Below are 15,542 nucleotides of genomic sequence, written 5' to 3'. Positions count from 1 at the left end.
TAATGCCAACAGACAGTAATTCCAGGTTTAAGTCGGGAAGTGATTTCAGACTGCACCGATGTGCAGAATTTGTTTTGGCAAATTCCGAACTATCATCAGTTACAGAAATTCACATGAATAATTCCAATGTTTGACAAGAAATTCGAAAATGTACAAATACTACAGCAAATACGAAAACACTGAAAATAACACTGAGGTGAAAAAAAAAAAAAAGCATCAGCCAACCCCCTGGGCAGGAATGGAGAATGTATCTGTTGGTATGTTTACCCTTACTCAACATCACCATCACCTACTGTGAAACTTATTTTTGGAGTAATGAATCCACGGCAGAGCCTGAAGCGCAAAAGCTCATACGGGATCAACATGTCACAAGGCAAATAATCACTATACAAAGACTATGTGTTAAATACTTGGCAGGTTTTAACATCACTAACTTCTTTGTAAAATTAACAAACATTGAAGTCTTAGTATTAGATTTCCCTGGGTTATGGTTTGGATACAATAAACAGACAGTATGTGGCCCATTTGGGCCAGCCTTTGTGTTCACTGGCTGGGGGCTGGAAAGATTTCCCAGGTGTCTCCAGACCTTGAACTTGCCCTTTCTGTGCCTTCAATATTTGCCTCCCTAGGCTATCTTTGAGCCTCGTTTCAGCTACATTTTGTTGTAAAAGGCAGAACATAAGGTAGGAACAGCCAAGGAATGAAAATTTTTTCTATAGTTTCCACAAATTGAATGCATGCTGTATCACTTTTGAATGCAAAGTGATAGTTGCTATATTAAGAATTTCCCTTTTTAGGGCTGAAATACTCCCCGCTCAACGTCTGGCAAACATATCTTCTTCAAAACATACACAAACACTATCTCAGTAAAACATAAATCTAACAGAACCAAGAAACTAAGCAGAAGTTACCATCTTGAACACATTACAGACTGCTTACAGTAACTACTGCCTTAGAAACAACCTGCCCAAGGGTGATAAGGGATGTCAGTAGTGTCTCACGGGCTGTTGAGATAAAGTGCCACGGCCAGGCCCAGCTCCTCTGCATCACCATGACGAAAAACATATGTCCTGTAGCGTCTAAAGAATTGGTTTTGGGAAGGAAAAGTCTCTGCCCTTTATCCAGTTAAACTCACAGCAATCAGGAGGACACAGTTTCATGCTAATACACAACAGTGTCACAACAGCAGCCCTACTCTAAACTGCATCTCAGTTTAATGGAAAGGAATAGTTAGGTCAGGATTTCCTTAAGGCTAAGGAAGTTACTATTATTTTGACAAACGTATACTACCTGATGTTTTTAATGTGTCATTTTGAAAGATCAGTCATGAGGAGAACTGACTTTTTTTTCTTCTTTAAAAAAGACGTCTTCCACAAGTTTCTGAAACTCACAATATTTCCCTTTTTTTTTTTTTTTTTTTTGCCTCTACTGGATGTGGAGGAGAAACAGTATTCTTCCTTTTTACCTATTATTTATCTAACTTACTGGGCTACAGAACCTAGCAAAATGGTTGTTCTATGTTCTCTGTCACAGATTCCACAGGTGACCTCAGTCAAGCCGCTCAGCTCTTCTTTATCTATGTTTTCTATCTGCTGATGATGAGGACAAAGCAGCATTCTCCCCAGTGTTGCCAGATGCAAAGCTGGTTCTGGAAGAATGACGAAGAAACTTACCCCAGTGCTAACAGTAGATTACAAGAAAAGACTACAGGAGTGTGGTGGTGGGAAGAGAAAGACAAACAGACCTCTTTCTCTCCTCCTCCACTTTTGGAAGTAAGATTAGCCAACAGAGGAATACAGAGTGAACTGCTGTCCTTGTTTATGATGAATAAGTGTCTGGTGGATCGTAACTCACACAAATTTTCAAGCTGATGCCCAAAAGACATCTCAATTCAAAGGCAGAGATTTCTGCAAAATGAATCTCTCTGAGCAACTTCTTGCTTGCTCCATTCCCCTACAAAGGTGCCTAAAATGCTATGCATCTCCTCGCAGAAAAGACTACAAGCATTACCTGAAGGTGATTTTTAAAACTCTTAATAAGAACAATTTATGTCAGCGGTGAACACTTTGTTTGGATTTACTGTTTCAAATGTAATGCATGAATAACACAAACAGTTAAGGCTGTTTTATTAGGAATCAGAGTCTGACCAGACAAAAAGAATAGATGAACACAAAAAAGTGCACCGTTCAGACAGATCAATGCTATTTGAAACTGTTAGTGTTACTACTCAAAACAAAAGATTGTATTACAAACCAAAAAATACATGATCTGCCATAAGATAGCTAGAAGCAGCACCAGAAAGATAGAACAGACACTTGAAGAAAGAGTGGAAAGGGAAAGAGGATGTATTGTATTGTGTAGCCAGTATCATGCTTCAATGAAGTTTTCAAACTGTTACTTAATGACATTAGTAAAATAAGTATAAATTATTTTTGATCATATAAAAATAAATGAATAATACAATAAAATGTTAGCAGTATCCCTGCAGAACATTACAGATTGCTACAACATAAAATAACTACTTAGTAACACCAAGGGCTTAAGAGGTGAGGTGGAAGTTAACTTGTACCTTGGGAGAATATCAAGAATATAAAGAAAGCTCTTTGTCCGCGGATCAGACACATCACCTTGTAGGCCAATTCTACAAAATAATAAGGAAACAACTGTGTTTTACTTGGAGCACACTGTCATTTGACTTACATTTTTCTACAGAATGCTGACACTTTTTGCTTCAAGTTTTGAAAATAGATTCTGCAAAATCACCATGTCCAGACATGAGGCAGTGTCCTATGAAATGTCATCAGGAAGGAGAGTGACCTGAAATTCATCACGAGGTTAACACTGAAGCATTCAATAATGAAACTCACACCCCAGCGTGCACAGCATTAGCATTATGGTCTTAGCCAGTAAAAAAACTCTTGAAGGAACTACAACAACAACAAAAAGGCAGCATTTGGGAATAGCCAATTACTTTATAGTGAACATGTTAGATCAGACAAGTTAAGGTCACCATTTTGCAGGACTGAGCCTGATGTGGATAACTTTGCAACCAATTTAGTACTACTAAACTGGACAGCTCATTTACCTTACAATAATGAGAATAACAGGATAATGAATCCAGGCCTTGGTTTCTACAGCTTGTACTAGTTGTTTTAAAGACATAAGCCTTGGTAGAAGAATTTTAGCACGTCTCTAGATTAGTTGTACACAGTCCATTCTTTTCATTACATTACAAAAGAAAATATGTTATGTTTATAGTACAGACAACTATATCTCCTGTATTTCCTAACTATAATAATGTAACTATATTATAGTTAAGAGAACCTCTCCTCCAACGATCACTGGTGTCAAACTAGTTGAATTTGAAACATCTGACAAATAAACTCCTAGTAATTTCAGTTCTTAAACAATGAAGATGTTTCTCTATGTCATTCACAAAATCATTTCAAAGTCAACACAACATTTTGAAAACAAAACTTATGTCTATATGCAAATACTAATACACTTATCTTGGCTAAAAAAGGAACATTCCTCAGAATAAACTGTGCACACATGCAATTTTTAAAGTACTTACAAAGTTGTTATTAAAGAACAAATTCCAATCTTAATCACACGCAGAAGGGAGAAATTCCAGTTTTCCCTCTGGAGCTACCCCACTGTAAGATTAGACTGCTAATTAAAAGGAAAGGAAGCACTTCTAAATGCAGACTTATTAATTCCACTGTCAGACAAACAGCATTGTGTGCAGAACAAGTGCTTTAAGCAGTCTAATCAATTTTAACTGAATTAAAATATACATTCAAAGTATCATCAATAAAATTCAAATTAAAATTCAAATTCCTGCATTTCTTTTAGTTCAGTAGAACCTCGTGGTGAATACAGCCACAAAATGGTTGCTTAGGAAGATAAAGATATCCAGATGGGCCAAACACCATAACATGCTTGAAATCATTTATTCTTTAACGGTATAAACAGTAAAAACTGCGCTTTACTCCAAAGGGTGTTGTATCTACCTTGTAAATGGCTGACAGGGAGGACTCATCAAAATCATATCAAAAGACAATCTGTCAAATTCTTTCAGTGTAATGCCCTGAATAAGGGAAAAAGAAATATAAGAATGTTCAGCGCTGTGAACTGTACAAAACTATTAAACCAACCTTCAGACAAAACTACCCCATTACGTCCACAATTTGTTCCATCTAGTAAAAAGCTCCCTAACCTCCCACTTAACCTAATAATTCCATTCTTTTCTACCTCAGCAAACCATAGATAGCAAATACGCATTAGCAGCCTTGAAAATGAACCCAAGGCACCAATGATACCAGCATCCATGCATAACACTGAATTTTTTATCTAATCACTCTTTCAGAAGAGATGTAGTAGGTCATGATTCTTTCAGCAGATCCTGATTTATTTTAAAAGGAGATTTTAAAAAAAGTTTGTTTCATGGTAGTTTTTGAGATATGGTAAATACTTAAGATTATAATCCATGATTTCTAATTCATCATGCACACAACAGAAAAAGCTGTATGCGGCATAGCTTTCAGTTAACCTTAGACAGATGTGTTTTAACTCTCAGGAGCTCATTACCAATGTATCCTATGAAATTTACTTCATTCTAGTTTTTGCTGAATAAAAAACACAGAAAGCTGTTTCACGGCTGAAAGCAATAGTCTGCAAAAACATTTCTGTTCAAAGAGGAAAGGCTGTGGCACAAATTAATTGCTTGGGTATAAGTTCTCCTATATTAAATTCTAACAGTAGGTCAATATATTAAAGGGCCAAGAGGAGAGAAGGATCTATCAAATAACTATAAATGAGACAAAGAAATCACTGCTTTACATATTTTGCAGCACATCTACAAACTGTAACATAACTGCCCACAGAAACTAGTCGAAGTTTCCTCTGTTTTTCAGTAAATTTAAGGAAGGTCTTACTGACTTTAATCTGCTCTTCCCTAATACAGGAAGATACAGGCAGTCTTTCCTCTTCTTTTCCCGTATAAAACTGTAAACTATTATTAGTCTGCTATTACTGAGTGCTGAATAAGCAGCTAACCTTTAGCCACCTTACTTAAGCTGATATCTTAAAACATTCATTATCTTACTGTCATGTTGTAAAACTGCAAAAGAAGATTAAAAAGTATGCAGTAACTTCTGCAGGTAAAAACTCATATCTACTTTGCCCTCTATTATTTTAATAAGAAACAACTGTACCTATTTCTTCTCTAATAATTTGGTAGAGACAGAATTCCCAAAGCATTTGACCTACTGAGCCCACAAAGAAAATGCAAGACATCTAGTATATTTTCCTGTATTTTACTCAGATCAACTATAATTACAAAGTAAAGGCACGACTCCAAAAGATTTAATGAAATTCTTTCAAAACACTTGAAAATATTTTTTTTTAATCTAAAAATGTGATTTTTGTCATTCCTTTAGAGCTGGTAAGCATTCCACCTGACATTAACATAACCTTCCTTAATGCAGTAATCAAGACTTCCAGGAAAAGATCTCATTGTAACTATCCATCTGCTTCAACAAGCAAATACAGCACATGAAATGACAGTTATTGTAAAACTGCTGTTCCCCTAACATCATTAGTTAAGTCTGTCTGTTTCTCTTTGGTACTAATATGGATAGGAAGACAATCTACTTCTAGAAATGCCTGGCTAGAATGAAAGAAGTCATTACTCACCTCAATTGTCTTCGCCCATAATGGTGTGCTGGGAAAGTTGTGCTTATAAACTTCATTGGCAAGAGTGTTCACATCCACAGCAGCAACAACTTCTGCACATATGCAGCTTTCTAAAATTAAAATCAAATAAAATTGAAAACTGTAGATTCTATTTGTTACTCTTGAAAATTAAGCGCGTTCATTTGTATTACAGCTACGCTGAAAAATAAAAGAGAAATGATAAAAATCAAACTCTGCTGTGTTGCCTTTAAAACTTTATATGAAATACAGACTGTTACTAATCGGATGACCAAAACTTCCCTCCCTTACATATCCAAAAAGGGAAGCTAACTGTGCACTTCTTAATTTGTAGATACAGTCGCACATAAATTCCAAACAGATTGTATCCTACAACGTTCCCACCCGCAGGCACCCTCTGTGGTGACCAAGTTCCCCCACTATAGGAAGGCAGCCCAAGTCAACCTGCCGAGTCCCACAGCAGCTGCCTGCAGCTCTCCAGCCACTGACAACTTACAAGACAGGTAATGTGTTGGTTCTCTGCCCACTGTGAGAACCAGTGTACCTCTAAAATATGTCTGAGATATGCATACTGCTGAAGTAAAACTTTAAGAAGGCACCTGAAGAACTTTTGTGCGCATATTCCCCATAACAACTTGGGCCTCAAACCCAACTGCTGTCTCCTTTGGGTCCAACACCCCAAAAAAACCAAACATTCTGAAGGACATTTGGCAGGTCCTGATCTCTTGATATCAAACAAAGCATTTTGGGGACACTTAGAGTCATTAATGGAAAAGAGGAAAGCACAATAGCAAACCTACTGACAGCTAAGAAGTATACAAATAAGCATGGTTAGTATAATAATAATGCGTTCTACAAGAACTATAAACACATCAAAGAACAGTATTTAATCCACTGCTCTTCACTCCACATTATTATTATGAACTCTATACCCTCACTGAGGCTTTTTGTTGGAAAGATAGGCTGCAGTCACTGTTAGACCTGCAGGCAGAGAACAGCCAGCCTGCTTCCTACGATACACGACACCAACTTCAACCACCAGGAAACCTTCATCACGATCACAGTCACAAAGGCCCCATTGAAACATGAGCCATTTTAACAAGGCTTGAGCAAGCCAAAAGAAAAAAGGCAAAAAGCCATCTGCCTTCAGGTAGTATCACAACATACTCAAGTGACACATTAACAAATGACCTTATGAGACATCTAACAAATTACTGTGACCCAGCTAATTATTTACAGTTTGAGAGGATGAAAAAACAACAATATAATTTTGAATGATGCCGTTACCACCCATCTACTATCTTTCACCATGCATGTTTTCAAGGCAATCCTATTCAAATCTAAGATGAAAGAGAAATCTGAGTATGGCAAAGGTTGCAGTAGATGTCTTAATAAGGAACAGTCTAGTTGTCCTGTGTTAATGGAATGCAATGACTGGCAAGACAAGCAAGAGCTTCTATGAGAAAAAGAATTAGGGATGGCCCACTAAGGGGCAACAATAAATCATTATTTGCAGTTGCTGTGTTGATATTTTGACCATAAATTATAATCAAACTTAAATACAGGTGCACTCATAAGGGCAACAGAACGCCTACACCTGAGATTACGGAACAGGTACGTTAACACTGACATCTAGTGTGAAAAGAGCATCACCTTTGCAGGTCGACTGTCTAAACTAAGAAGCAAAGCCAAGAGCTCATACTTTCCCCTTCCCAAAACAAAGTTAAAACACCTAATGGAAACAAACTTCAAGCTCTGCTTAACAGACTGCTTTTCTCATCTATTCTCTCAGTTTTTGAAAGCTCATTCTCCTGACGAACAGATCCTTACAGTGTGTCCCAGGCACTCCAGAAGAAAAAATAAGATCAAGAATTTCAAGTTATTATGTAAATTCACACACAGTTTAAAAACAACAGTTGGACAGCAGGCAGTGTGCTTTCCCTTGCAACTCACTATTCGGATGTTCGCCCTTTTTACTAACCTCAACTCAATCCCTTCTTTCATATATGCAAGAAAGAAATAGCGGGGATTTGCAGGAGGGGACTTCATCAGGCAGAACGCCTGGAAATCCCAAGAGAGAGCACACAGTTGACAACTTATTGAACCTCCATGCAAGGAGACATTGAGTCTACTAGAGATGGTCACCCGCATGGGAAGAGACAACAGCTCCTCCTGAACAATTCCACTCACCATAATCTTTTCGCTATTCCAAGACCTGATTACTTTTTCAAAGCTTCACTTTTCCACTCAATAGCTGTGGCTCACTTGGGAGTTCCTGTTACAAAACAGACTCCCTCTGAAGTTGATTAAGTGTATTTTTTTTCCTGTGGAAATACCCTCGAAACGCATGAAGGACCTCAAGTAAACAAGCAGATCTCACATATCAAACCTAACAAAGAAAAGATTGTGCAGATTTCACACAATGTGAAAATGAAACAATTTTAAACAACTCTTCTCCTAAGATTAAAATAACTTTGATGTTAAACTGTGATACTCAATTTTGCTGTGACAATTCTACATATTATTTGAAAATAATTGTAAGACTACATGATAACAAGACAGAGCAGTCTCCAAAAACATAACCAAGATTGTGTTAAGCTGTCTCCACTGACAGAAGGTACAAAATCAACTCAGAAATACGAAAGAGCCCCTGAACTGCTCCATTAGTTCAGTATGTTCAGTTCAGTATTAGTTCAGTAACTGCTCCATAGTATCCATTAGATATTGGATGAGCCCCACAGAATGTAGAGCAGAAGGTTCATACTGAAACATAAATGGCTCTAGATGTCCTGTTGGGTTTTCTTAAAACAGGTGATATTTTCCAAATATAGCCATTAAGAGAATTGCACCCCTGCAGAAAAGAATTCAGTTTCAGGCAGACTAAAGAAAACACGCATTTTCCACATGACACTGATTAGTTGCTGGAATATTTGATTTGCAACACTCCTCCTCATCACAGCCCTCAAACCAAGACCACGTATTTCTGAGAGATGTCAGAGCTCAGAAGGAAGCCACAGGCCACGGGGAAGGCACTGAGGGAGGTGTCATGGCCTGTTTTTAGTCCTCTCGGCTGAAATCAGGTGAACTCAAAGTTCTATCACATTGATTTTGCACTTGAGTTTTAAAACCTCTTGAATAAGCATGTGAGAAGCTCTGTAACTTAATACTTAATTAAGTTACAGAGGCAGCGACCAAACTTCAGGCACCACTGGTGTGAAAGAGATGCTGCTGCAGTGACTGAAAGGTGTGGCATCTGAAACAAAGACAGGCAGGATGTCTGCATCTGCTTCTGATTTGGACACAAAAGCAGACCCAGAGGGTGTCATCTTCAAACTCTGAAAACAAAAATTCTGACATTACTATATTTGTCCTTTTCCACTGCAGAAGTATTGATCCCTTTTGTCATGCAGACCTTAAAATTAGCATGGATCTGTTTATATTCCCCCTTCTACTTATGTACTGGGCCCATCAATGTCAGACAGCGCGGTGTTACACCAAGGGCACAGCCTGGCAGATCCCACTGCACCGCAAAATCAGAGTCAAAACAATTATCTACCTTAACAGGTATATGGGAACAGATGGAAAAGGGAAGATTAGTCACATATTGTGTCAGTTCTGTTTCCCTTTCAAACAGACAGCAAAGATTTCATCTCTGAGCGGTCGGCTCGTGGCCTAAATGATCAGGCGGAACCGTCTGTGACTGCAGTTAACACGATTATCAGCAAACCCGATACTTGCTTCCCGCAGGATACTGAGCAACTTTTTTCCACTGCTCTATTTGTACAGGCTTTGTTCATGCCCGGCCATAAAAACTGTGTAAATTCACACTGCAGCACAACTGGCACCATCCTGTGCTACAGAACGCTACATTTTAGGGAGCAATTAACATCAGTGCTAAAGGGCACTCAAATCAGCTATGTTTTTGCATTGTCCTGAATGTTGTGGCTGCTGGCCGGCCTGTTCTCCTTTTCCCCTCCTCCTGAGATAGCTGTGCTACATACTCCGTTGTGCTGTCCAATTCACAGAGGTTATCAAATACAGTGAATAACAATAAGCAAAGAGAGGCTACAAAAGAATATTCCGATAGCCACAAACTTAAATATGCAAGCTACAGAAGAAAAACTATCACTACCTTCGTGGCTGCAAAATGACAGTATTTTTTTCAAGTTGCTCTTTCACATTTTATGCTCAAAGAGCTTCTTCATGGCCTGGCAGATTACAAATGCTCGAGGCAGAGACCTGGAATACATTTTTTCATGGGAAAAGTGCCTACATTAATATGCCATTTTAAGTTTGCTTTGGTTGGGAATGAGTTAGTGCAGACTGTTTGTTTGATGGAAAGTTGCTAAGGAAATAAGCTGAAGCAAGAGATTTCCTAAAAATAAAACATTGTATTTTTCATTGCAGAAACCCTGCACTTTGTACACAGCCGGAACATTCATATATACGCACATAAAATACAATAGGTTTAGACATACACGATCTAAACATCAACCTTTGCAAACCTTGCAGTGCTTGGAGCATAGGATGGGAAGAAAGAAAAACATTCCCATCTCTTTGCTGCCTCGATTCTTCAAGGGAGAGAATATGAACTCACTCAATGACTTCTGACCTTAAACAAGCTCAACTTTCCAAATTCAGCCTTTTTCCATGCCTTCACTGTTAAAATTCAGATATTGCTATAAATCTGAAACCAGGAATTCTGCATATGTTAGATTACATACAGCTAAAGTATGAGCACAGAGCCAGGCAACCTTTTTCCTCTCTGCTTTTGGGCCGAAATCTAAACTCACAAATAGCCCTTCCATTGGCAAAAAGAACCTGATCCAGCTACATATTAATCATTTGTACATCAACAGCACGTAGCAACAGAGGAAAAGCGGGATACAAACCTCCACTCATTTATTAAAATTCAGCTATTTTTTAGTGTAGGTGAGAATAATCTGGGAACCAATTGTGTGCTACTTGTTGCCAAATGCATTCTACTTTAATGATAACTGCCAAAACAACGAACATCCTCATCCTGCAAACTCAATTATATGCTAAAGTTTATTAAAAGATCACAGCCAAAAATGGCATCCAGGTAAAAAAGGCAGCATCAGATTTTGTGGAAAATAACTATTTGCCAATTAAAAATGCTGACAAATAGGCAGAAAAAAAGTCAAGCAGGACCAGTGCTGCTGAACATAAATGGCCCAAAAGCCAGCCATGTAACACAGCCAGTAAGCAACACTGAGCTAAGCTTGCCAGAACTGCACAATCCCTGCTGTAGAACAAGTAGCTTTCCTGGAGTGGCTGCACTCATGTCTCCAATGTTCTCTCTCTTTTCTAAATGACTCTGTTATTTTTCCTGGCTCTATAGATTCACTGGAGACCACACCAAGAAAATAAAGCATTACACATAACATTCATCTCTCATGTATCGGGCTTAAAAAAGCACTGGCAAAATGAAGGGCTTTCTTTCAAGCTTCATATTTATCCAAAAAAGGGGAAGGGAAGGGAAGAAAAAGAAAAGGAAAAAGAAGAAAAGGAAAAAGAAGAAAAGGAAAAAGAAGAAAAGGAAAAAGAAGAAAAGGAAAAAGAAGAAAAGGAAAAAGAAGAAAAGGAAAAAGAAGAAAAGGAAAAAGAAGAAAAGGAAAAAGAAGAAAAGGAAAAAGAAGAAAAGGAAAAAGAAGAAAAGGAAAAAGAAGAAAAGGAAAAAGAAGAAAAGGAAAAAGAAGAAAAGGAAAAAGAAGAAAAGGAAAAAGAAGAAAAGGAAAAAGAAGAAAAGGAAAAAGAAGAAAAGGAAAAAGAAGAAAAGGAAAAAGAAGAAAAGGAAAAAGAAGAAAAGGAAAAAGAAGAAAAGGAAAAAGAAGAAAAGGAAAAAGAAGAAAAGGAAAAAGAAGAAAAGGAAAAAGAAGAAAAGGAAAAAGAAGAAAAGGAAAAAGAAGAAAAGGAAAAAGAAGAAAAGGAAAAAGAAGAAAAGGAAAAAGAAGAAAAGGAAAAAGAAGAAAAGGAAAAAGAAGAAAAGGAAAAAGAAGAAAAGGAAAAAGAAGAAAAGGAAAAAGAAGAAAAGGAAAAAGAAGAAAAGGAAAAAGAAGAAAAGGAAAAAGAAGAAAAGGAAAAAGAAGAAAAGGAAAAAGAAGAAAAGGAAAAAGGAAAGGAAAAAGAAAAAGAAAGGAAAATAAAAAGAAAAGAAAAGGAGACTGCAAAAGGACATCCAAAAAAATGCACCAGAGACCTCTTAGGAATAGCACGGTTTCATGTACATGTATAGGCCTAAAACATATAAGAAATCCTATTATTATCATACAGAAAGCACTTTCAAAGGAGCATTCACTTTTCTCTGCTTGATTTCCACATAAAAGCAAACACTTAAATCCCCCTTGACTTTCCTTTCTTCCTCCATAAACTATGAAAACTGAATCCAGATGTCTAAAAGGCTTAAAAAGAAAAGACAGCAGAAGAGATCAAACCTTCTGACAGTATCAGTATTCCTGAATGCAATTCATTACATCAAAACCAGTTTTATACAATGGCCTGCCATTAAACATAAAATTCAGTGCAAGTTACATAGAACCCTTTTTATTCAGTTGCCCATCAGTTTTAACCAGACTTTAACTGCAAGATTCTCATCTTACTGGAAAGAATGTTTTGGTTAATTCCTTCACATTCCAAACTACACAAGATGTAAGTTATATACGTTCCTAAGCCTTCACCCAAAGAGTAAATGTCCTCTGCGGCATGGTTGAAGCAGTGTATCTTTTGGATGCAAGCTTACAGTATTCTGGTAATCATGTAAGTCAGGTTGCATGCATTCCCAACATCCCCATTCCTTTAACTATTTTGTTGTGGTGCAAATGATCTTTTCTTAGCTGGGATGGAGGTGGCCACCGAGTATCATGGCTGGCATTACAATTCATTAATTACTGAAGAATGTTACCAAACTTTCATGAGATGTCTATTATTATGCTAAGATCAGAGCCACATAACACTCATTAAATATCTGTTACACATATACAAACACCAACGCATGACAAACTACTGAGTGAAGGACCAAAGCGTAGCCCAAGTATTTGGAATCCACTTTCTATGGAAACTGCCTATAACACACAGGTAGTTTCCCACCACTTTAACAAACATCACTACTGGAAAAGCATTACCATTAGCTAAAACACTCTTTTCACTCCACAAAGACTCCAAAACCTACAATTCCATACAAAGAAATACTTGCTTTTCATATCCAAAGAATAAGTCTGGAAATAATGAAAATACATTACTATACCAAGCGGCTAGGATTATTTACAGTAACAACAGAGGGACCTATTTTGGTATGCTGTGTATTTTTACGTATTATACATGCGCTCCGAAAATAATGCCTCCTGTTTTATTACAGGCCCAAGACATCAGAGGCGGATGCTGGTGGTACAGAAGCTGAACCTTCCTGCCAATACTCCATTACATTTGGTTGCTGTGTGACAAATGGCAGCAGACAGGCAGTCTGGCAAATTTGGTGTCTGACATGAAAGTGCGTAAGAAGTAAAAGCATGCCACTGAATGCAGAAAAAGTTGCACCCATTCACATTCATCGATGCTTGGTGGTGGGTGGTGCATTTCAGCAGCAGCAACAGTGACAGTGGGGTCACCCTCACTAAGTAAAGATTTTGACAAGTATGGCATGCAGGCTCTTGTTCACCACCGGTGAAAATGCATAACCAATGGTGGTGGCTATGCTGAAAAACAGCATTGTGATAGAGCAAATTCTCAACTACAAACAGTGTTACTGTGTTTCTGTATCTGTTGTAGTTTTCATGTAAAAAAATAGAAGGCACTACTTTCAGAGCAACCTGTGCATGTGATTGTGTGTGTGCGTGTATATATATATATATATATATATACATATATATATATATATATACATATACACAGACACAAGCATTCAAGCAGAAATTATCCAGTGGGAAAATGTCACAATAATTGTGAGTATGTGACTGCATGATGTGAAGCGGATTCTACCATACATTAATATTTCACAGCTCACTAGGAGAACAGTACAAGGTGAGTTTTCACTTGATGTTTTCTTGAAAATGATCTCAGCTGTATAATGTAACAGAAGGACACGAGTATTTGAAGGACTGTAGTAGCAATTAAAATTATTACAGTTTTTTTTTGTAAATGCAGTAGATTTGCAAGTAGACCAATACTTAGAACAGTAATAAAACCCATATCAATAGGCCTAGCTCAGTTTTTTTATTTGGGGAAGCCAACTCATGGACAGTCTACAGGACTTGGTGAAGGACACCTAGGCCTTAGTTTCAATAATCCACTAAAATCAGCTCCAGGTTTCCCTATACCAGATCAAAAACACCTGAGCACATGATCTAGCCCAACTCGCTATACCAGCTTAAATTCTGTATTTTATTTTCATATTCAGAAAATGTCATACCGACCCACACGGTTAGACTTACAACAAAGCACGTATCAGCTATTCACCAAGCATGTGCATGAGAACACACGGTCTACCTGCACACCTATGGGACACCGAGGCTAATGTGACTGAGCATCACCCTGCCCGTCCCATAAGCAGTGTGGGTGAGCCAGCAGAAGACACAGCACATACTAACGTGCACATATCACCGCTCTCCTGGGCAGACAGGAGCAAAGACCCCTGACCTCCGTCCTGGTGTGCTCCTGGGTGTGTGGTGATAGCCAGCAGGCCACGCCGCTCTGGCGCCCAGCTTACAGCTGTGGACTACCAACACAAGCACTTCACCAGAACCCTGACCAATCTCCCTTACAACTCACCCCCTGTGTCTGTTCCGTGGGCACAGCCTCCTCCCCTTCAACACGAGTCCCACCGCCCCATTCCAGCCCGAGATGGGGAGGACGTGCCTCCAAGCTATGGGATGAGGGGAGCGAGGCCGCCTCCCACCCCATAGCTTCCTTCCGCGCGTCCGTGCATGACGGCGGGGGGGACACGCAGGGTGGGGAAGGGTCCGAGGCGAGGGGCCATCTTAGTCCCCTCGAGAAGATGGCGCTCCTCACAGCCCCCCGGGGGTCAGGGGCGCAGCGAGAAGATGGCGTCCAAAGAGGGGGGAGGCGGCGAGGAGCGGGGCGAGGGGCCGCACGGCCGGGCTGCCGGGTACCTTTCAGAGCCTGGTGCATCCCCCCGATGCCGCTGTACAGCTCCAGCACCCTCAGCGCCGCCATGGCTCGGCGTACGGAACGGCCCTCCCGACCGCCTCCCCGAGCTCCGCCCGTCCGTTCCGCCGCTCTTTCGTTCCCCCCTGCCCGCCCTCTTCCTTCCCGCTCGCTCGGCGGCTCCGTGCCAGTCCCCGCCCGCCACACAGCCACTGATGGAGCACTGAGGAGCGCTGAGAGCTTCACTGTGGCACTGCTACTTGCTCATTAACCCCATACAGGGGTTAGGCCCTGCGGACGAAGCCACCCCTTGGAACAGCCTGTCCCCTCACCTGTGAGGGGCTTCAGTGCCATTCAGTGGGGGCTTTATCAGCGCTTCCCAAACCACACAGGGTGGGCACGGGAAGAGAAGGGATAAGGGGACCGTGAAAGGGCCGTGCCCACCGTCCGGGGACGGTGCCAGCCTGCCGTCTGGCTGGGCAGCTGATGCTGATGGCGTGTGGCAGTTCTGCGGGCCTCAGCAATTCTCCTTTTTATTTGCAGGAGTGATGTTAGCTTGTGGGGATGGTTTGAAAAGCTGTTTCAAAGCCTGCACTGCTGGTGGAATAGGAAGGAAGGAAATAACTGGTGAAACTGTTCTAATTTGTCTTAACGTTGTGAAATTGCTTTCCCTAGATTAAAGAAATGACTCAGAAACATTGTTGCCC

General features: G+C 39.6%; 1 protein-coding gene across 9 annotated transcripts in view; it reads right to left on the bottom strand.

Moving 5' to 3' along the window:
* The window catches only part of TRDMT1 (tRNA aspartic acid methyltransferase 1), a 43,512-nt gene that overhangs the window by 13,866 nt on the left and 14,104 nt on the right, over nt 1-15,542 (bottom strand). For 2 of the 9 annotated variants that reach the window (XM_040680895.2, NM_001024831.4), the window contains exons 1-4: nt 14,841-14,942; nt 5,698-5,807; nt 4,014-4,090; nt 2,570-2,641 (exon numbers count right to left, since the gene is read on the bottom strand). In XM_040680895.2, coding sequence (XP_040536829.1) covers nt 2,570-2,641; nt 4,014-4,090; nt 5,698-5,807; nt 14,841-14,904 — 323 coding nt within the window. In that variant the 5' untranslated portion in view covers nt 14,905-14,942. Of the gene's footprint in view, nt 1-2,569; nt 2,642-4,013; nt 4,091-5,697; nt 5,808-14,499; nt 14,943-15,542 lie in introns of those variants that run through there. The other 7 variants (XM_040680906.2, XM_040680917.2, XM_046921969.1 and 4 more) reach the window with 6 other exon arrangements.

This window comes from Gallus gallus, chromosome 2 (genome assembly GCF_016699485.2).
Source record: "Gallus gallus isolate bGalGal1 chromosome 2, bGalGal1.mat.broiler.GRCg7b, whole genome shotgun sequence".
NCBI classification, from domain to species: Eukaryota; Metazoa; Chordata; class Aves; order Galliformes; family Phasianidae; genus Gallus; species Gallus gallus.
This window is presented reverse-complemented; position numbering and strand designations above follow the sequence as displayed.